The sequence below is a fragment of the Podarcis raffonei genome, chromosome 2, assembly GCF_027172205.1.
Source record: "Podarcis raffonei isolate rPodRaf1 chromosome 2, rPodRaf1.pri, whole genome shotgun sequence".
Lineage (NCBI taxonomy): Eukaryota > Metazoa > Chordata > Lepidosauria > Squamata > Lacertidae > Podarcis > Podarcis raffonei.
In genome coordinates, this window is record NC_070603.1 from 117233128 (window position 1) to 117253037 (window position 19910).

At 45.8% G+C, this 19910-nt stretch overlaps 1 protein-coding gene across 3 annotated transcripts in view; it reads right to left on the reverse strand.

The window, feature by feature from the left end:
- Positions 1–773: 773 nt before the first annotated feature.
- Positions 774–19910, reverse strand: part of LOC128408975 (zinc finger protein Xfin-like) — a 51841-nt gene continuing 32704 nt past the window's right edge. For 2 of the 3 annotated variants that reach the window (XM_053379072.1, XM_053379073.1), the window contains 6 exons: positions 19169–19273; positions 16271–16918; positions 14717–15145; positions 7127–7540; positions 4962–5582; positions 774–2854 (listed from right to left, as the gene is read on the reverse strand). In XM_053379072.1, the coding sequence (XP_053235047.1) occupies positions 2175–2854; positions 4962–5582; positions 7127–7540; positions 14717–15145; positions 16271–16918; positions 19169–19273 (2897 nt within the window). In that variant the 3' untranslated portion in view covers positions 774–2174. The remainder of the gene's footprint in view (positions 2855–4961; positions 5583–7126; positions 7541–14716; positions 15146–16270; positions 16919–19168; positions 19274–19910) is intronic. The other variant, XM_053379074.1, reaches the window with a different exon arrangement.

A 19910-nucleotide genomic window follows, 5' to 3' on the forward strand; every position in this document is an offset into this window, starting at 1 on the left:
ATTGTACTCAACACGCCTAGTGAGTCTAACTGTGTTAGTGTCAGTCATCATTACTCTGTAAGAACCTTTCTGATAACCTAGAAAGATACCATGCAAACCACATTTGCCTAACTTGGAGCTTTGTGGTGTGTGAACTCACACGTCAGAACCAAAAATTATCATGTGCTTGATGTATGGTTTCTTGCCAAACATCTTTTCATAGGGGGTACAACCAATCGGTGATGACAATCTGCGATTATAAGTATAAACAAAACAGCTGAGCGCTTCTGCCCACTAACTATCTGGAAGATTGGCATCATGCAGCAAGGTTTTCAAGCCTTGAAGCAATGTTTGATTTGCCCTTTCACAAAGTCCATTCATCCAAGGAGACTGTGGACTTGAAAGGTCATGTTGAATTCCTTAGGAAAGCTTCAAACTGCTGAGAATTCTCCCCCTCAATCTGTAAACAAACATTTCACCCGTTTATCATGCACATTTTGCAACCAAGCACAGAATTCCTTGAACCTAGGAAACGCTTCTGATTTCTGCTTGAGATTGAACACATGAATATATCTGGAAAATGAATCAACGATAACCATAAAGTACCTGGCTTTAACTCTTGCAGTTTTTGTGTATTAGTTTCCCCTCCCCCATTTTTATGACTCCACTTTGATGAATGTGTGTGTTAACCTAACACTTTAAAAATTCATCACAGCATTGCAGCTGTAAGCCTTTATAAAGGTAAGCTCCCAAAATATTCCAACATTGACAGTGGGGGGAAGATTCTGTAAGGATTTAAAATTGAAAAATTCTTTATTGATTATGAGAATTCATGTCCACAAACTCCTCTGCAGCTGCCACAAATTTATACAAACAACATGACGCCACAGCTCTAAAAATATTTACAACTTTTAGTTTGCATTCTAGAACAAATATTACTTTTCTCAGGTAAGTTATACTTCTAAGGTTGTTACTTTCTCATCTCCGGTGCACTTTTGCTTCCCAACAGCACCAAGACAAACAAAATTATACAAAACTTCCCCTTCCCAATCATCACTTATTTCCCAACCACCACTCAATATTTCTAAGACACCCTTATTCAGGACTGTCAGCAAGGCAAGTGAAATAGAACCCCAGGAAACCTCCGGATAACAGATGCTAGCAGGGAAATCATCCTGCTTAAGGGCTTTCTAAAAACAGTGGGTTGGTGCATGAAACAGAATGCCAAGCTAAAAGGATGGTCATGTTTTCATGTCTAAAGTCTACTGAATTATAGTATCCAAACTAGCCAGGGCTCTTGCCTAAATTGTTTTTTTTTAAAAAATGAATTAAAAGATGATAATAAAAAATCATGAGACAAGATTCGGAAACTCTGAAAGCGGTAGGAAGAGATGGAGGTATATTACATTACAAGGGCAGAAGTCTGAGTTCAGGTTGCAAACTGGTCAAAACATACACAGCCTGGCTTGATCTTGGGCCGTTAAGCCACCACCATGTGCCAAAAAACAACAACAACCCAGCAGCATGGAAGAGGTCAGATCTGTAACCTGAGAATATCAACAGACATTGAAGGCAGAGGAGCAGGGGCCAGTAAAAAAAGTTAGTGGCCTCCTTTGAATGCTCAATCACCACCACGCCTGTTCCGCAAAGGGGTGGGATTGCTGTATAAAGTTGTTGACACCTTCTGTTTCCTGTGCCACTGCCTTTTCAGACTTTGAAAGAGTAACAACTGCAAAACAGACTTCAATGCTTGTGATGGTGTGACCAAGACTTCTTGACCAAGAGAGAAGCCCAGTGCAGTACAACGTGAACCATGCACAGGGCTGCACCCTAAGTACACACTTACCAACGGAGGAGACCAGCACCCAACGGAACTTGCTTCCAAGTTAAGCCTTTTTAAGACAGGATAGTTCTCAAGTGGGGGGACCTGTGGCCCTCCAGGTGTCGCTGAACTCCATTTCTCATCAGTCCATGCAGCTGACATGGTCAATGGCAAGAGGTTTGGGAAATCCCTCAACATCTGGAAGGCCACTGCCCCAAACTTGCTGCAGTGGGACAACTCAGGGCAAGTCTATAAAACTGTCTGAACTGGGCTGGAGATGGGTCCTAAGTCTTTCCTTTGCGGCTGTGCCGCTATTTCCCATCTCCTCTCCTCAGCTAACAATTCAGCATCATCCTTGATAACCAATCCTGCCCTATGAGGCTTCCTCAAAGCGCTTGCTGCACTCAAAGCCGTGTGTCTTCTCGTGGGCTTCCAAGGAATCTTTCCGAATGAAATCCTGCCCACACATGGAGCAGAGGTACGGTTTTGTCTCCGTGTGCATGGCCTGGTGGCAGAGCAGCTTGTCCCTCCACATGAAGGACTCCCCACAATCCTCGCATTCGTGGGGCCCATCCCCTGTGTCGGTGCTCTGTTGGTCAGCTGAGGCGGCAGGCTCACCCTCAGAGGATTTCTCGCTTGCAGAACTTTCGGGAGGTGGTGGCTTCTCTTCCACCGGGCCAGTCTGGCTGGTGTCTGGCTCTGGCGGGCAGGGATTTGTCTCCCCGCCTTTGGAATATGCAAACCTTTCCAGCCTCGCACGGACTTTCGCTTTAATCTCTGCTAGCTCAAGTTCCGCAGCCTCAGCCTCGGCGTCCTTGGCCGAGTCACTCTTTGCGTCCTCAGTGGAGGCACCCTCAGCAGAATCGCCCTCGGCAGTGGAAGCATCCTCAACAGTGGAAGCACCCTCGGCGGAGGCCACAGGCTCTTCTGCTTTTTCTCCCCTTTCCTGTTTACAAAGGCCCCATCGTCCCCGGAGCTCAGCCAGCTTGGCATCGTTCATGTGGCTCAGTACCGGCACTTTCAGAGGTTTCAGTTCCACTGTCACAGTGTTGCCTGCAGGGACAGAGGGAGAAACAATCCAGGCATGAGACCAGCCCATTTCAAGGGAAGAAGGGTAGCGGTGGAGGAGGAGGAAAGAGCTCTCCCAGGCATCAATGCTTTTCATTTATAGCCCTGCTTCACTGAGCTTCAGCAAATGGGGACGTATAAGGAAGAGCATGGCCTTGATGACAGCGGTCCCTCCAACTTTTTGATATAAGAATTAAGAGACCCCAGGTGTATATTTTCATTATTATTTTTTCATTATTTTATTTTAATAATGTTTCAATGCTTCAGTTTAATTGCATTTAACCTTTTAGAATGTATTAGGCGTGTATTTCTATTGGGCATAGCAGATTCAGACATCACAAATGAAAATAAGATAATGTTCCTTTACGCAAGATCCGCAGCAAGAACACTAATTGCAAAAAACTGGAAAAGTGAAACAGTACCAACAAAAAAAGAGTAGCAAGAAATATTATTTGATTACACTGAGTTGGCAAAAATGACGGATGCAATTAGGGAACAGTCTAAACAGTGCCCTCAAATTAAAATCTGAACTTGCTTCAAATAATTTTTGCAAAACAAAATACAGTCATACGTCTTGTTGCGTTTGCTTCACATTGCGGCTTTTTGGGTTGCGAACGTGGTAAACCTGGAAGTATATACTTCCGGGTTTTGTTCTGCATGCATGTACAGTAGCGCTCTGCACACTCCACACACGCGAAGAAGCGCCGCTCTAGTTGCATACTTTTCGGGGTGCGAATGGCACCCCGGAATGGATTGTGTCCGCAACTAGAGCTACCACTGTAGAAATAGAACATATGGAGAACGGTAGAAACGTCAAAATGAGAAAGAAACAGTTTATCAAGTTTAAAAAAAGATCCACAGAGAGAAGGGAGTCAATTAGAATAGAATAAGAACTAAAGATTGGATAACATAAGTCTTTCGTAGTTTGTTTTCTAAATGTCGTGTTTGTATGTGCTGTAATAGTAACGTAATAAAAAGCATGTTACCCCCCCCCAAAGGAAATAATTCAACATAGCACTGAGGCAGTTGTTCTGTGAGTGCAAACATTATTGGACAGATGGAACCATTTGCCCTCTCATCCCCTGGTATGCTGTCGTTGAATTTTCCACTGAGCCAATTTTGGGAGCAAAGGGGAAAGGCCCTGTTGCGCTAGTAGGAACGCTTTTGCGATCTTAACTTAGCAGGGCACATTACTTGAATCCCATTACAATGGTACCTTGGTTCCCGAATGGCTTGGCTCCTGAACACAGCAAACCCAGAATTAAGTGTTCCCATTTGCGAATGTTTTTCGGAAGCCGAACATCCAACACAGCTTCCACTTGACTGCAGGAAGCTCCTGCAGCCAATCAGAAGCCACACCTTGGTTTCTGAACAGTTTCAGGAGTTGAATGGACTCCTGGAATGGATTAAGTTCGAGAACCAAGGTACCACTGTAATACTATCTCCAGGAGGCTTTTACAGACGTTGCCATATTTGCAAAAACTAACATGCCACACAGCAACACTGGTTCTCTGGGCAGCTTGCCATAGAATTATTGACAAAGGGACTACTCGTACGCTGGTCCTCCTTAGAAAAGCATCATTTTACAATTCCCATCAAATTTCCATTTTACTATGAAACAATATATTGGTACCCATACGTGGCAGAACTTGCACATTTGGTTATATCTTCAGGGATGGCAGAGAGCTTGCAAAGAGAACCAGAACATTCATTCTAAGCTGAGGTTCGTTGAATTTTGTCAGGCTACCATTAACCAAACTAGCCACATGAATCGTGCATTGTACACAATGTTAGTCAGAGAAGACCCACTGAAGTCAACAGACGTTAATATGTTGGGGTCCGTTAATTTTAATCAGTTTAATCAAAGCAGAACTTAGTTGGTAATATCCCCGTACTCTGGTTTTGAGACTGAAGAGTAAAGATGATATGGTTGGGCAGGGGATGGGATGGGAACAGATTTTATGGGATTCCTTTTTCTTTGGGTACTTTCTTCTGTTAAGCCCACTAAAACATAAACAGAGATAATTAGCAGTTTGTGTTTTTTAAATTAATTTTTTAAAACCCTTCCTGATTCAAATCATACGGCACTCACCTGTAGCAACTTGCTGGTGTACAGGGAGAGAGCTCTTTCTGGCATTGGAGAGATCTTCCTCGTGGGACTTTTTGTGCCGGGAAAGATTCGATTTGTAAGTGAAGTTTAGCCCGCACTTGTCACAGGGAAAAGGTCCGTCACCCACGTGGCTTTTCATATGGATAAGATGGGTTGACAATTTGTAGGTTTCGTGCCCACATTTGCCGCACGTGTGCTTCTTCTCCTTCTGAAGGCTCCGTGCTCTGTTGGCGGGATTCTTCCTGCCGCCAGAACGACTGTCAGGCTGGTGGACTGTCTTGTAGTGTTTGCTGCAGGCAGAAGGGTCAGAGAAAGCTCTCCAGCATTCAGGGCACTTGTAGGGCTTCTCGCCTCCGTGGCTTTTCTGGTGTCTCATCAGGTCGGAGATATAGTAGGATTTGTGCCCACATTCAGGACACTGGATGTTCTTTTCCATCCATAGATACCTGCTCCTCTTGGCAGCCCTAGTTTCCCGGTTGTGAGTCGATTCTTGCTGACGTTGAGCCAGAGAACCGCCCCCCGAAGGTTTTCTGGGGAGTTCTTGCACTTTCACTCCTTTTTTCTGAGATTTCTTCTCTAGGATGTTAATTAACTCCTCCTCATCTGTCAGGATACAGAGATAATTGAGATATAGGGCTGTTGCCACAAGGGTCGGGGGAGAGGCTATATAACCCCTGGCCCCCTTATTTTGAAAACCAAGAGCTACAAACATGCTACACTCTCCATGGTTTTTGTGAAGGACAGTCCCACGGACAAGCAAAGTAACTGGAGCATCTTTCGGCAAACGGCTGCTTTTGTTTTCTACCGGCTCTTGCCTCGCACTGTTGTAGCCAGGCAAGCCTCTGGGGTGAGGCATGAAAACAAACCAGGAATGAGCTAGGGTTGTGGCTTTGGGGTGCAACATTAAGACCACTGTCGGTGTAAGCAGAGTTTAGAACTCCAGCCTCGAAAACATGGTTTCATACTCTGGTTGTTTGGCTGAACGTCCAATGCGGCTTCCGATATTGCTATCGTTGTGCCTGCGCAACCGGAAGTCATGCCTTGGTTTCTGAACGTTTCGGAAGTCGAACAGACTTCCGGAACAAATTCTGTTCAAAAACCAAGGTTTGACTGTATGGGTCCTTTTCTCCCTGCCCCATGGAAGTAAACTAGAGAGCTTAATCCCATTTAGGTGCTGGAGTGTATGCAGACACCAATCAATCAATCAATCAATCAAAAGTTTTCAACGTAATAGCACTTTTGATTGCACCTAAAATATTAATCTGCTTTTAAAAATCCATTTGTAAAGAAGGATGTAAATCAGTGTTTCCCAAAGTGGGCAATACCACACCGTGGGGGACTCTGGAATCATCCAGGGTGGGGGAAGGGAGTAGGCTTGGGTACAACTGGGGCTGTTGGATAAAAACAAGGTGGCAGTGGAAACATAAAGAAGGCCCAGAAAGCGGATCAGCTTGGCTGCTTATTTGTCCAACGGCAGGTGGGCTGCAGTGCCAACTCTTGCCCGTGGGGCGTACTGGACTGAGCTGACAGGCTTCACTCCAGTCCACCCCATGGTTTTTTTTTTATTACGGGGCCTAGTTCACCTCCTCGTCCAGTTTTGAAAAACTGTTCATACCTATTTCATCTGTTGTATAATGATGCTTACTGATGTAACGGGTGTGTGTGTGTGTGCCTATTATTATTATTTTCCTGAAAAGGGGGCAGTAGGCCAAATAAGTTTGGGAACCTCTGGTGTACAGGAAAGTGCTCAAGAACATGATCCTGCTGCAGGCCTCGCGACACCCTACAAGGGGAGGTGATCAATATTCCCATGTTGCTGATGGGAAGCAGAGAAAGGACAAGGACACACACAAACTGTATCTTGCCTAAAAGGGCTGCTTAACGAGTTTGTGGCAGAGGCAAGATACTTAGCAAACCAGTATGAGGCAAAAAAATGAGCTTACTTAGAATAGTAAAGTATTCTGCTCCTTGGGGCAGGGGCTTGTTCTCTTATTTATCTGATTTGGTTTGTTTCATAAAATTTATACACAGATCGGTTGCCAAAAAAGAAAGAAGTATAACCTCAAAGCTGTATTCCCAGCAACTCTTAGGAAAAGAATCTGCCCAATCCTCTAATATCTAATGATTCACCGTAGACGAGCACTCACCGCCAAGTGTTACGTCACATTCCGCCACAGGAATCTGGGGAACCAAAGGGGTATTGGAAACAGAGGTGTCAGGAACAGGCTTTTTTGCTAAGCAGGAAAGATATCTCGTGTGTTTCCTAAGGCTTGTTTGCCATGCAAAGCTTTTTCCACAACGAGAGCACATGTAGGGCTTTTCTCCAGTATGTTTCCTCATATGGGAAACAAGGTCTGTTAAACTCCTAGCCTTGTATCCACATTGTGGGCAAGTGTGTTGCTTTTTCTGAAAGTTAGCTGAACTTGCCATGGCAGCTAACGCAGACAAACTGCCTTCTCCCGGGCGTTCACTCAAAGCAGGTTCATAACTCAATGTAAGACCTGGGGATATCTCAAACTCTTCTTCCTCCATTTTAATTGTGGGCAGAGGGTCCTCAACACCTGCAGGGAAGGCAAATAAATACAAGACAGGGCATATCGGTCTGATTAAGGCGTTAAGAGAAATGTGCCCCTACAAGGATGGGTTACAACAACCCATCAGAGACGACATGGTATAGGTGTATATAAAGGCAAGCATGCTGTAGAAATATAAAAGTCCCCCCTCCGACCCAATTGTAGTTTGAATTATAAAACATTGATAGGTCATACTTGCATCCCTTGCACATAAAATATCATACAATTATATCCTTTCTTCTACAGTGGTACCTCGGTTTTCCAACGTCTCTGTTGGCGAACATTTTGGTTTTCATACGGGCCTCAGAAGTTAAACATGCCAAGCAGCTTCCATATTGAGTTTTCCATATTGAGTTTTCAGTTTTTGAACGTTTCAGAACTCAAAATGGTTTTACATTCAAAAACAGAGGCACTACTGTATTTCAAAAAGATTCCATTTAATAGAATATGCATCAGTTTAAAGCAGAGCTGTCAAAACGTTTCATGTTGATGACATACTTTTTAGACATACATATACATCATTTTGCGACACACTAATTCAGTTTTACTAGCAAACTGGAGGCTAAACTAACCCCTTTCCAGCCCTGGGAGGAGCTCAGGGAGCATTTGTGCAACACACCTACACACTGCAGCCAACATTGTGACAGTTTGGAAAGCTATGCTTTAAATGGTGTTTTCCACATAGTAGTTCCTTTTCTCCAAACTGAGTATCTTCTGTGCGATCAGAAGAAACAGCTTCTCCAGCAAGATTTCTCTATTTATTTACAAACTACAATGTGTTTCCTGCCCCCTCTCAACCCTGCCTGTGAGAGAAGCATCTACAGTGGTACCTCGCAAGACGAATGCCTCGGAAGACGAAAAACTCGCTAGACGAAAGAGTTTTTCGTTTTTTGAGCCGCTTCGCAAGACACATTTCCCTATGGGCTTTCTTCGCGAGACGAAACGAAAACGTCTTGCAAATTTGTTTCAGTTTTCTTAAAACCGTTACAAAACTATAACTTCGAGGAGCAACTCTTAGCACGCGGTGCGGTAGCCTTTTCTGAGGTTTTTGAAGACTTTGGTGATTTTTGCAGCTTTTAAAAAACTTTTTCGGAAACCGTGCTTCGCAAGACGAAAAAACCGCAAGACGATAAAACTCGCGGAACGAATTAATTTCGTCTTGCGGGGCACCACTGTATTTAAATGTGTGCACGAGCATCTTTGCAGTTCATTTAGCACTTCAAAAGGCTACCTGGGGAGCAGGCAGAAAGTGAATGCCCTCAGCTCTCCTGCACAATCAGAGATCAAGGTCACACTGCTTCTGATTCCATTGCCTTAATGGAGACAGCTCCCATGACAGCGGGAGATTGTAGACAAAGGAAAAACCAAGAATGATCAAGGGTGAATGAGCATCTTTGCAGTTCGTTTAGCACTTCAAAAGGCTACCTGGGGAGCAGGCAGAAAGGGAATGCCCTCAGCTCTCCTGCACAACCAGAGATCAAGGTCACATGGCTTCTGGTTCCATTGCCTTAATGGAGACAGCTCCCATGACAGCGGGAGATTGTAGACAAAGGAAAAACCAAGAATGATCAAGGGTGAATGAGCATCTTTGCAGTTCGTTTAGCACTTCAAAAGGCTACCTGGGGAGCAGGCAGAAAGGGAATGCCCTCAGCTCTCCTGCACAACCAGAGATCAAGGTCACACGGCTTCTGGTTCCAGTGCCTTAATGGAGACAGCTCCCAGGACAGCGGGAGATTGTCGACAAAGGAAAAACCAAGGATGATCAAGGGTAATTATCCTTGCAAGTTCCCCTCAGGGACGGGACGGGGGAGCTTCAGTCGCAGGTGTCTTGGTATCTGGCTCTCACTTCAACATGGAATGCAAGAGACAGAGACACTGAGCGCAAAAGTGCTTCATCTGCCGATAACCCTCCTACATCGCCATTAAGAAGCAGAGCTTCTCCTGTTAATTAGAGTTTAATTGGGACTAGTGTACAGGCACATGCTGGAAATGTTGAGATAATAAACTGCATAACGGAAGCAGCTGCAAGGTTGCTAAGGTTTGAACTTGAAAGAAGACTATTCGGTATAAAAGATGGTGTGGGGGAGCCTTCAGTTTCTTGAAATAAAGTTTTTTCCTTTTATATTTATGATTTGGCAACCTTCTCTAGAAAGATAAAGCAATTTTTAATGAGCAAGTGAAAAATAAGGAACTGGATTGCAGAGATGCAGATCTGGAATACAATATAAAATAGAACTGTGTGAACAAAAAAAGGGGGCGACTGCTAATTATCACAGTGGAGTATGGAACCGAGAAGCCTTCTTATCGGACTTCCGGGTTAGCGCCATCGCCTAATGGCGGATTCCCTCCGAGCTCCGGAGGGAATCGGCTCAGCAGGGGTTGGGTCCTGCCGCGGCGGCGACGCAGGGACCCTCATAAACCACAGGCGTTGAAGCCTGTGGACCTGGTGACTCGGCGGGCACCATTTGCGCCCCCCCGACCCGCAAAGGAGCCTTTTTAAAGGCTCTGGAACGGGGGACGGAGAGCGGTGCGGTGCTGTGAGTTGACTGCTTCCCCTGCTGAGTGAAGCCGCATGCCATGGACGGAGAGCGCTGACTTCTTTCTCTGAACATTTGGACTAAAAGTAACAACCCGTGAGTAATACGGAAATTGGACTTAAAAGGGAAATTTTCTTTGGGAATTAGGCACGACCGGGTAAGGTGTAAAGAGGAAGTCCGCCTACCCGCCTTGTAAACATCGTAAAGCAAGGATTTTATTACTAAGGTTGTGAGAATACCTTTCTTCTTTGTGGATTAAAGCAATTAACTCTACGTTTTGGCAATTTAAGTGATTGTGCTGGAGGATAAGAGCTAACATTGAGAACGGAATTCACCCCCCCCCCCCAAGACCCGGGAGCGATCGGTGAGAGAGCCTGCGGAAGAGACATAAAGACTTTGACAGCTCTCAAACTAGCTGTCAAAGTTGGGAAAAAAGGAGAACTTTGTTTCTGCTGTCTTTGCTGGTTATATTCGCTACAATTTGGTAACAAATTGTTAAAAATAAAGAAGAAAATGCTAACTTGACTTTTGGGTTGGAACTGGAAGATAATAAGAAACTAGAATCCCTCTAGAGGGGGTTTAGGACATTACAAAAATGGCTGTAAGTGGAAAAATACTGGCTGAACTGGAGAGGACTTTTTTTCTCTTGGGAAAGTTGCAGGAACAGAGTGGTGTTTTGACTATAAACGTTACAATACTGAAGGGAACAGTAAATAAAGTTGCTGAGCCTGGGAGGGACTTGACTCAAGTTTTTGCAGATGAACAGGAAAGTTTTGCAGGTGACCTAAATTTTTTTGCAGCTGAACAAGAAATTTGAGAAATCTGAGAATGTGATGAAAGAGGAACATGATGATTTGAAGGAAAAAGAAGGAAGAGCTATAATGCCACAGATGATTGAGGAGAGCCAGAGGCCGGTTAAGATGGATATAAAGGAAAATAAGATCAGGATGATGGAAATTTGGTTTGAATTGAAGAATGGAAAATGGAGAGATCTCCCTATGTGGAGATCTGAAGACCTATGGAATACAAACCTGGCTAAAGTGGAAACTGGAGCTTTTGGGACATTTGGACTTAAGAGAAGTAAGAAACAAGATCTTGGCTCCATTTTTAAATATGGAGGCCTGGCTGGAAGAAACATGGACCTTATTGGGACAGAGCTCCTTCGAGATTCGGAGTTTAATATAAAGGACTATCAAAAAAACCGGCAGAGAGGAATTGAGAGAGAATTGAGAGCCTCGGACGTGAGGTCGCCAGGCTGACTGCAGATGGACTGAGGGACTTTTTGTTGGGGTTAGAAACCGGGAAAGGGGGTGGTGGGGCTTTGGGAATCCAAAGGGTGTATAACTATATTCTGTTTTAATTAATTTGGTTTTGCCACTAACATAAAAATGGGGATTTCAGGGAAGGGAATTGGGGCCGACCTTAGAAAAAGACTTTTAAGAATAAGTATTGACGTATAAAGATTGAGATTTTTAAGTTAAAATTGGTTAATTAAATTGATGGGGCAAACCTAGAAAAAGATTTTTAAGAATAAGTGTTGATGTATAAAGATTGAGGTTTATAAGTTAAAATTGGTTAACTAAAATGAATTAGAGAAAAATAAGGTAAAGTTTGGGGACAAGAATTTGCTGAGCTAAAAATTGGAACTGGAATACAAGAAGGGGAGGTGTGGGGAAGTCAAGGAAATTGGTCATTGACAGTAAGAAATGTAAATTGTATGTGTGTAATTGTTTTTTTTCTTTATGTTTTGTTTTTATTTTTTGAAAATTCCAATAAATATCTTTTTTTAAAAAAAGAGAAGCCTTCTTATCTTCTGTGAAATAGAGGAATGAACGAAGCCTGGAAGCTTGCCAAATGCACTGGCAGGATAATAGACCACTTTTCTTATGTTGGGAGGAAAGATGGTGGAAAAGGATATTGATGGAGATCGAGTGACTTATGCAGCTATTGTTAAAGATGCATAACAAAGAAGCACAGGACTAAGCATGGGAGAAATCTAATTGGATTGCGTTGAATACCACTTTGCAAAAATGGTACAGTGGTACCTCGCAAGACGAATGCCTCGCAAGACGGAAAACTCGCAAGACGAAAGAGTTTTCCGTTTTTCGAGGTGCTTCGCCAGACGAATTTCCCTATGGGCTTGCTTCGCAAGCCTTCCCGGGCCTCTTTCGAAGGCTGGCGGGGGGAGAAGGGCTTTTCTCCCCACCACCAGCCTTCAGAACAGGTCCGGGGACAGAGGGGAAGCACAGCGTGCCTTCCCCTCTGTCCCCGAACCTGTTCTGAAGGCTGGCGGTGGGGAGAAAAGCCCTTCTCCCCACCGCAAGCCCCGCAAGCTCCGGGGACCTGGTCTGAAGGCGGTCTCAATAGGAACGCATTAATTGATTTTCAATGCATTCCTATGGGAAACCGTGCTTCGCAAGACAAAAAACTCGCAAGAAGAAAAAACTCGCGGAACGAATTAATTTCGTCTTGCGAGGTACCACTGTATTTGGAAGGCATGCGGAATTTGAGTTAATTGGACTATGCAATTTATCACACCGTGAGTATGTAACCTGGAAGGCTAGTTTATTTTTGGTGTAAAGGGGGGATGAACGGAATTTGGAAGCTTGCCAAGTACACTGGCAAAATGCCAGATCACTCTCCCGGGGCTGGAAAAAACCAGCTACACAGATAGAGTGAATTTTGTAGCCCAGTAAGGTTAAAATGATAAAAACAGAGTACAGTGGTTACCTTGGTTCTTGAACTTAATCCATTCCAGAAGTCTGTTTGACTCCCAAAACCGTTTGAAAACCAAGGTGCAGGGAGCTCAAGTGGAAGCCGCATCAGATGTTCGGCTTCTAGAAAACATTCAAAAACTGGAACACCTACTCCTGGGTTTTCACCGTTCAGCAGCAGTTTTATTCAACAACTAAGCTGTTTGAGAACCAAGGTACCACTGTATGGGACTGACTGAGGGAGAAATTGTTGGAACAACATTGGGATATCAGCTCTGCTCAAGGCATGACAACTTTCAGCAAAAATCCGGGGGGCGGTCAAGAGACAGAAAAGGAAAAGGACTTCCGGTTTGTCACGGATCACCATGGAGCACAGATCTAGCCCTCCGGGAAAGATCTGAGCTTTGCGGGGGGATATGAGGCCACACAAAGGCGCTGTGGACCTCAAAAAACCCCAAAAGGATTTATTTTGGGTGCATGTGATCTGGCTGCACTCTGGGTGATCTCTCCCATCTCCCGGATTGCTCTGTAAGGAGTGGAGAAGAAAAGACGGGATTGAGGTGCAAGTGCTGGGATCCATCGCTATCTCCGCAAAATGAAGCCTCTGGCTCCAAGTGGATTGAGTGGCAGACTCTTCAGGACATAAAAACCGAAATTTAAACAGAAGATTTAAATTTGGAACAATTTGGACTGATTTGGAAACCATTCGTTGTGAGACGGGATGAAAAAAGGAAGCCCCTCCTGGCTGTGGTGAGACGCAATTTGCGCAGTGCTTTTCTATAAGTCCTAAAGTTGCTTTCAAACCTTCCCTGCTAAGTGTAAATTAATTCCACCCATCCCTGATATAATGGAGGGGGGGCGCAGTGGTTTTTTATATTAAGTTTCTTTTTTTACTTTTTGCATAGAAGTGGACTGCCTGATTGTCTGGGGAAGGAAAGCCCCTGCAAGCTTGGCGTGCATTGTTACAACGTACTGACATTTTGATAAAACTTGTTCTGGTTTCCGGCCGCTTTTTGGAAGCCAAATGTCCAACACGACTTCTACTTGACTGCAGTCAATCGGAAGCCTCGCCTTGGTTTTCGAACGTTTTAGGAATTGAACAGACTTCAAGAACAGATTAAGTTTGAGAGCCAAGGTACCACTGTATATGGGACCTCTCTCCACACAACGGATATTTTGCTCGCAAGTGTACAAAAACAGAAAGGAAAGTGCACATGCAACGATGCTTCCATGAAGGCTTGCAGTTCTGTTTGCTCTTGTGAAACTGGCCTCACACCACACCACCTAAACATATTCCACTTACCTAGGCACATATCATAAACACAGGATTTAAACCAGGAAAAGGCCCCAAAACAGCACAAAAAGAGAACGCTGGAGAGTGGGGCGGGAGGGACAGCTTGCACAGCCGTTCCTAGTGTTTTGCCACCCCCACTCACACCCTCTCCTTCACTTTCTTCTTCCTGGCCAGCAGAGCTGTCGCTTTGGGGGTGCTTCGTGCCTCGGCTCACCCCTTCCTCGCTTGCATGTGCCAATTTTATTCCTTAGGCAGGATCTGAGTCCCTCTGCCCTCCCTCATTGCCCCACAAGTAGGCAAAGGGGGTGGGGGGGAGACCAGATAAAAAGAAAACTGTCTCCAGAAACATCCAAGACTAACAGAGAGAGCACCAAGAAGCCCCACAGCAGAATAGCTACCCACCCTGCCACGAACCCCCAAGCTCAACTTGCCAATCCCTGGAGGCAGGAAGGCAGGCAGGCAGGTGGGATGGATGGATGGATGGCCAGCCTCTCTCAACAGCGCCCTCCCCACTTTATGCAATTTCACATACATGTGTGGAGCCAGGGGACATAACAGCAAGTGGGGGGATGCCTGTATTTTGCAAATTATTGGGGATCAACCAAATTATTATGCTCACCTTCGTATGACACCTGACCGTCTTCGAGAGGGGCATCCGGAGTAAGGCTGTTTTGCTGGCATGTATTTCTGCTGCAGTGTTTCTCGAGGTGTGACGATGACTCGAAGCATTTCCCACATTTGTTGCATTTGTAGGGCACCTCCCCCGTGTGCACTCTCCTGTGTTGAATGATGCCCGCTAAGCTTTCAGAGACAAACCCACATTCGGGGCAGGTGTGCTTCCTCCCATTGCAGAGCTTGGCAAACTTGGTCAGCACCACCTTCACTGTTTTTGTCCCATAGCGAGAAAGAGGCACTCCTTCTCCTTCGGGATGGCTCAAGAGCAGCTTTGAAGGGGAGCTAGCGCCATAGGTCTCGGCGCTCGTCAAAGCAGTAGACAGGGGCTGCAGCAGCAGAGGAGAGTTTTCAGCCGTGCTCAGCCCAGGGGCGACTGCAAAAAGAAAGAGAGGGAACCTCTTACCCCTGGAAGATGTGAACGGAGGTGGCGGCGAGAGGAGACAAACGGTATCACAACACGGAAGACTGTATAACCACAGGGAGCACCACACACACAAGGCCAAAGGACGAACTACACTAGAAAGTCGGCCCCGCTAGTAGCCCAACTTTCTGTATCACAGGGTGAGAAGCTTAGGCCCTTACAGCTGTTTCAAAAGCCCTTCTGCAGGCAACCAGCTTATGTCTCTGGAAAGCGCAATCTGTCCCCACCCTGGGAATCTGCTGGGCAAGGAGGACGAGAGAGGGAAAAGGGTGGCAGAAAAAGGGTGCTAGCATGCTCCGTCTGACAGGCTTCCCTCAGAGATACTTCAGCCCCTGTTACAAAGCTTCCCTGCTTTTGCTGTAGAACAGCGCTTTCCAAACTTTTCATGCTAGTGACGTAGTTTTTGTTGGAAATTGCCCCCACCCCCCAGAAAAGGCTGACTCCTCTTCCCAGGCACCGGGGCTTCTTTCTGGTGGTCACCCTCTGGCTGAATTTCCCTCAGCCCCGAGAGACCGGTGATAAGCGACACCTCCCTTTTGAGAGATGCACTCACTTTCCCCTTGCATCTCAGCAGAAGAGACAGTCTGAAAGTAGTCTAACATTCTACTTTATTCAACAGACTGTACACGGAGCTAGTACAAACATGTCTGCTCTCTCAGCAGCCTCCGTACAACTCACTGCTTCCCCCTTTGCAGCAACAACAGGAAGGTCTCAAGTTACACTGAGAACACAACCCTGGGAACAGCGTAGGACATCCTGTCTCACGCTCAGAAACATTGCATGATGTAAACAATATGCTGCTACCACGCAGCTGGTGGGTACTCAAATCCCAACAGTTTTAGCATGCACAGTAATTTAGTTTTACTAGCAAACTAGAGGTTCAACTAACCCTTTTCCAGCCCTGGGAGGAGCGCAGGGCGCATTCACATGACATACCTACACACTGTAGCCAACAAATGTGTCATAACAGTTTGGAAAGCTCTGCTGCAAAGCAATGAAAATGCAGAGGAAAAACAGCAGAATACTTACAGGATCAAGCAACATCAAAACGGCCTCAGATTGAAATAACAGACCTACCTCTGGGCATCCTGCGGTAATCCGTAACATTTTTTTGCTGAGAGTGTAGCGTCTCCTGGTGAAGAGCAAGATGCGACTTATACCGGAAGGTTTTTTCACATTCGGGACACTTGAAAGGCCTTGCCTCCAGGTGGGCTATCATATGCTCAAAGAGACACTCTGGTGTAGTTTCGACCTGTCCACACGTGGGGCACGTGTGCTCTTTACGCATCGGGGCACTTGAGGTCGTTGCCCCATAACTTTGGCTGCTGCTGGCATCACCTTGGGCCATGTGGACTTGCTGGTGAGCCTCCAGAGATGATTTCTCTTTGTAGGTCATCCCACACTCTAGGCACTTGTAGGCCCCTTTCGTCAAGTGGGTTTTTATGTGTCTAATCATATCCGAAAGGTAATAGGACAGGTGCCCACACTCGGGACAAATGTGCTTTTTCTCCTTGGGGTAATATCTACCTTTCCTCCTCACACATTTCCTCTTCCGTTTACCGCCTTTCCCCGTCTGCTCATCTTCTTTCCCCTCAGGACTCGGGTCAGAAACTTCGGTATTCGAATCACCCTCTGCAGGTTCATCTGGTAAGCCCTCAAAGCTGAATTCCGTCTCCAAATCATCATCAGAATTCTCCATTTTGATCCCGGTCCGAAGTCTATCGCCTGGACAGAAGATGAGAAAATATACAGTCACGCCTTGGTTGTCAAACGCCTTGGTACTCGTACGTTTTGGCTCCCGAACGATCGAAACCTGGAAGTGAGTGTTCTGGTTTTCGAATGTTTTTTTGGAATCTGAATATTTGATGCGGCTTCCTCTATTGTTTCCAGTGTGCCTTCACAACTGGAAACCAATTGGAAGCCGCGCCTTGGTTTCCAAACATTTCGAAAGTTGAACATTCTGTTTGAAAACCAAGGCATGACTATATAAAGGATCACCTTCTGGTATGAAACAGTGTAGGAGTTCAGTTCGGTTTGAACAAGAAATTGAATTAGATCTGGGAAGTAACCTACCGTATTTTTCGCCCTATAGGACGCACTTTTTCCCCTCCAAAAATGAAGGGGAAATCTGGGTGCGTCCTATGGGGCGAATGCAAGCTTTCGCTGAAGCTTGGAGAGCGAGAGGGGTCGGTGCACACCGACCCCTCTCGCTCTCCAGGCTTCAGGAAGACATCCGCAGCCTAGACAGCCCTGCGGGAGTTCCCGCAGGGCTGTCTAGGCTGCAGATAGTAGCCCGCTTCCCGGAGCGCCGGGCGCCCCGAAAGCAGAGCGCCCGGCGCTTCGGGAACACATCCGAAGCCTAGGCAGCCCTGCGGGAGTTCCCGCAGGGATGTCTAGGCTGCGGATAGCAGCCTGCTTCCCGGAGCATCGGGCGCCTTGAAAGCAGAGCGCCCCGCGCGCCGGACAGACATCCGCAGCGTTGGGAGCCCTGCAGGAGTTCCCCGCAGGAGTTCCCTATGCTGCGGATAGCAGCCTGCCGCCCGGCGCGCGGGGCACCCTGAAGCAGAGCGCCCCTCGCGCCGGGCAGGCATCGGCCAGCCCCACAAGCTCGGGGGACAGCAGGGAGGCGCAGCGCCGCCATCCCGATGTTCCTTGACCTGGTTCGGTTTCCCCGACCTGCTTTTGGGGGGAAATAAAGGGATTTTTTTTTCTTTATTTCCCCCCCAAAAAACTAGGTGCATCCTATGGGACAAAAAATACGGTAATTTGATGGCCCCAGGCAAGCTGATACTCCTTCAGCCTCATGGCACCCAGAGTGTCTGATAAAACCGAGCTAAATGGGTGGAGTATAAATAGTAAAATTATTGTTATTGTTATCTTTATTGTAATTATTACCCCAATCTGTACAACAGGAAGAATTGGGGGGCCTCCTTCAAACATACTTCAACCAGGGAACGTTATGAATGAATGTGATATAAATGAAGCATTTTAAAATTTGTTTATAAAAGTACTTATACACCCATCCTCTCACAAGATATCAGGGTAGTGTGCAATGGTTTAACTTTTAAACAGATTAAAGCAGCATAAAGCAATTGACAAAATGACTGGCTACTCAAGAACATTTTAACCACCTGAGCAAACCTGTTGGCATAAAAGTCCTCAAGACTTCAAGGTCAGCAACTGCAGTGGATTCAAAGTGAACCAAATCTAAGCTATAATTAGATCTGGTTCTAATTTCCTGCAATTCAGTTGACTATCAACGAGGTAGCAAACTAGGTATGGCAGCAGAGTTCTTCAAACAACACAAAAAAATAGTGTGTATTAACAGTTGTTTTCAGTGCCTCGCCTCCCCCACCAACCTTAAAATAATTAAAAGGGGAATCTATGTCCTCAGGTTATGTCTGAATCTGCTTGAACATTTAAACCACTGTACCTGCAGGTTATTTGAATCTGCACCCTCCAAATATTTCAGCTATTTTTAGCTATTGGGAAAATGTTTCAGATGTATACAACATGTAAAATTAACATGTCAATTAACACACCTCCCCCCCTTTAAATAGTCAAATAAACTTGCTAAATCAGATGTGCGTTGGTTTAGTGGAGAGGGAAAATTTGCAACTGAAAGTTTTTTTCCAGAATTCCCACAACAATGGCACATCCAACAGGGTAATGTCTACTCAGACACGTGTTGACCTTCCAGAATCTAGGGAGGTGCTCCTAGCCTGCCGCCCTATAGCCTTTTAGAACAGACGTGGGGAACATGCAGTCTTGCAAGTAGTTGTTTGATTCACTTCTCTGAGGTGATGCATGAGGGAGGGTTAAATCCTGCTGCCTTGGTTGCTTTGCTGGGGACAGTCAAGCACAGCTAAGGCAGAACTGAATGATTCCTCAGGAAGGGGAAATCTATCATGGGACCGTTAGCCCTGTTGCATTGACTTATCTTCACTTCCCATTCTATAGTTCTTTCTCACTTACTCAAGAGACTGTCCAGAATAGTGGCCCCATAGTCCATTTGCTGGGGGAAAATGGATTCCTGATGTTGAGGTAGAGGGTTCATCTCAGGTGCGGGAAACAGGCCCTCTTGGATAAGGAGAGAGAGAGCGAGAGAAAGAGAAAGAGAGAAAGAGAACACGTAAAGAAAATCAGCATATGGAATCAGGAGCGCTTGGGCTTTTCTAACTCATCTGCATGGCATTCGCTGACTTCTGCTTTCAGAACTTGAGAATTCAAGCAACAGATAACAAGACCACGCCCAAACTGAACCTCTAGGTTTTCCTGTGATGCAGCAGTGATGAGCTTGTGGTTTACTCAATATGGAGATAAAAGGGATTTTGTGCTTTGTCCTGATCCACAGCTCAAAAGGAGGGCCTGTGGAAGTGGTTTGATGGACGTTTGATACCAAAGGATGTCAAAAACGCCAGTGTGATCAGTTCTCATGCTTCATTAGAAGAAAACGTAGGGTTTCTGACCACACCCATGATTCATGGTGCTAGCTCTCCTCTGCCCTCCGGGGCAAAGGAGAGGTTCAAGCAGGGGAAAGCCAGGACTTATGAGGTAAAATTCCTGGCAATACTCCACCCTCAGGGGGTTCGGGGGAGTTCACTGCATCCCGCTGTGTTGCTTATGCCCACGTCTACCAAACTGAAAGGCAGAGCAGGCGCGACCTGGGAGTTTGTGTCTCCATCGTTGATGAGCTTGTCAGCAACATGATTTGTGA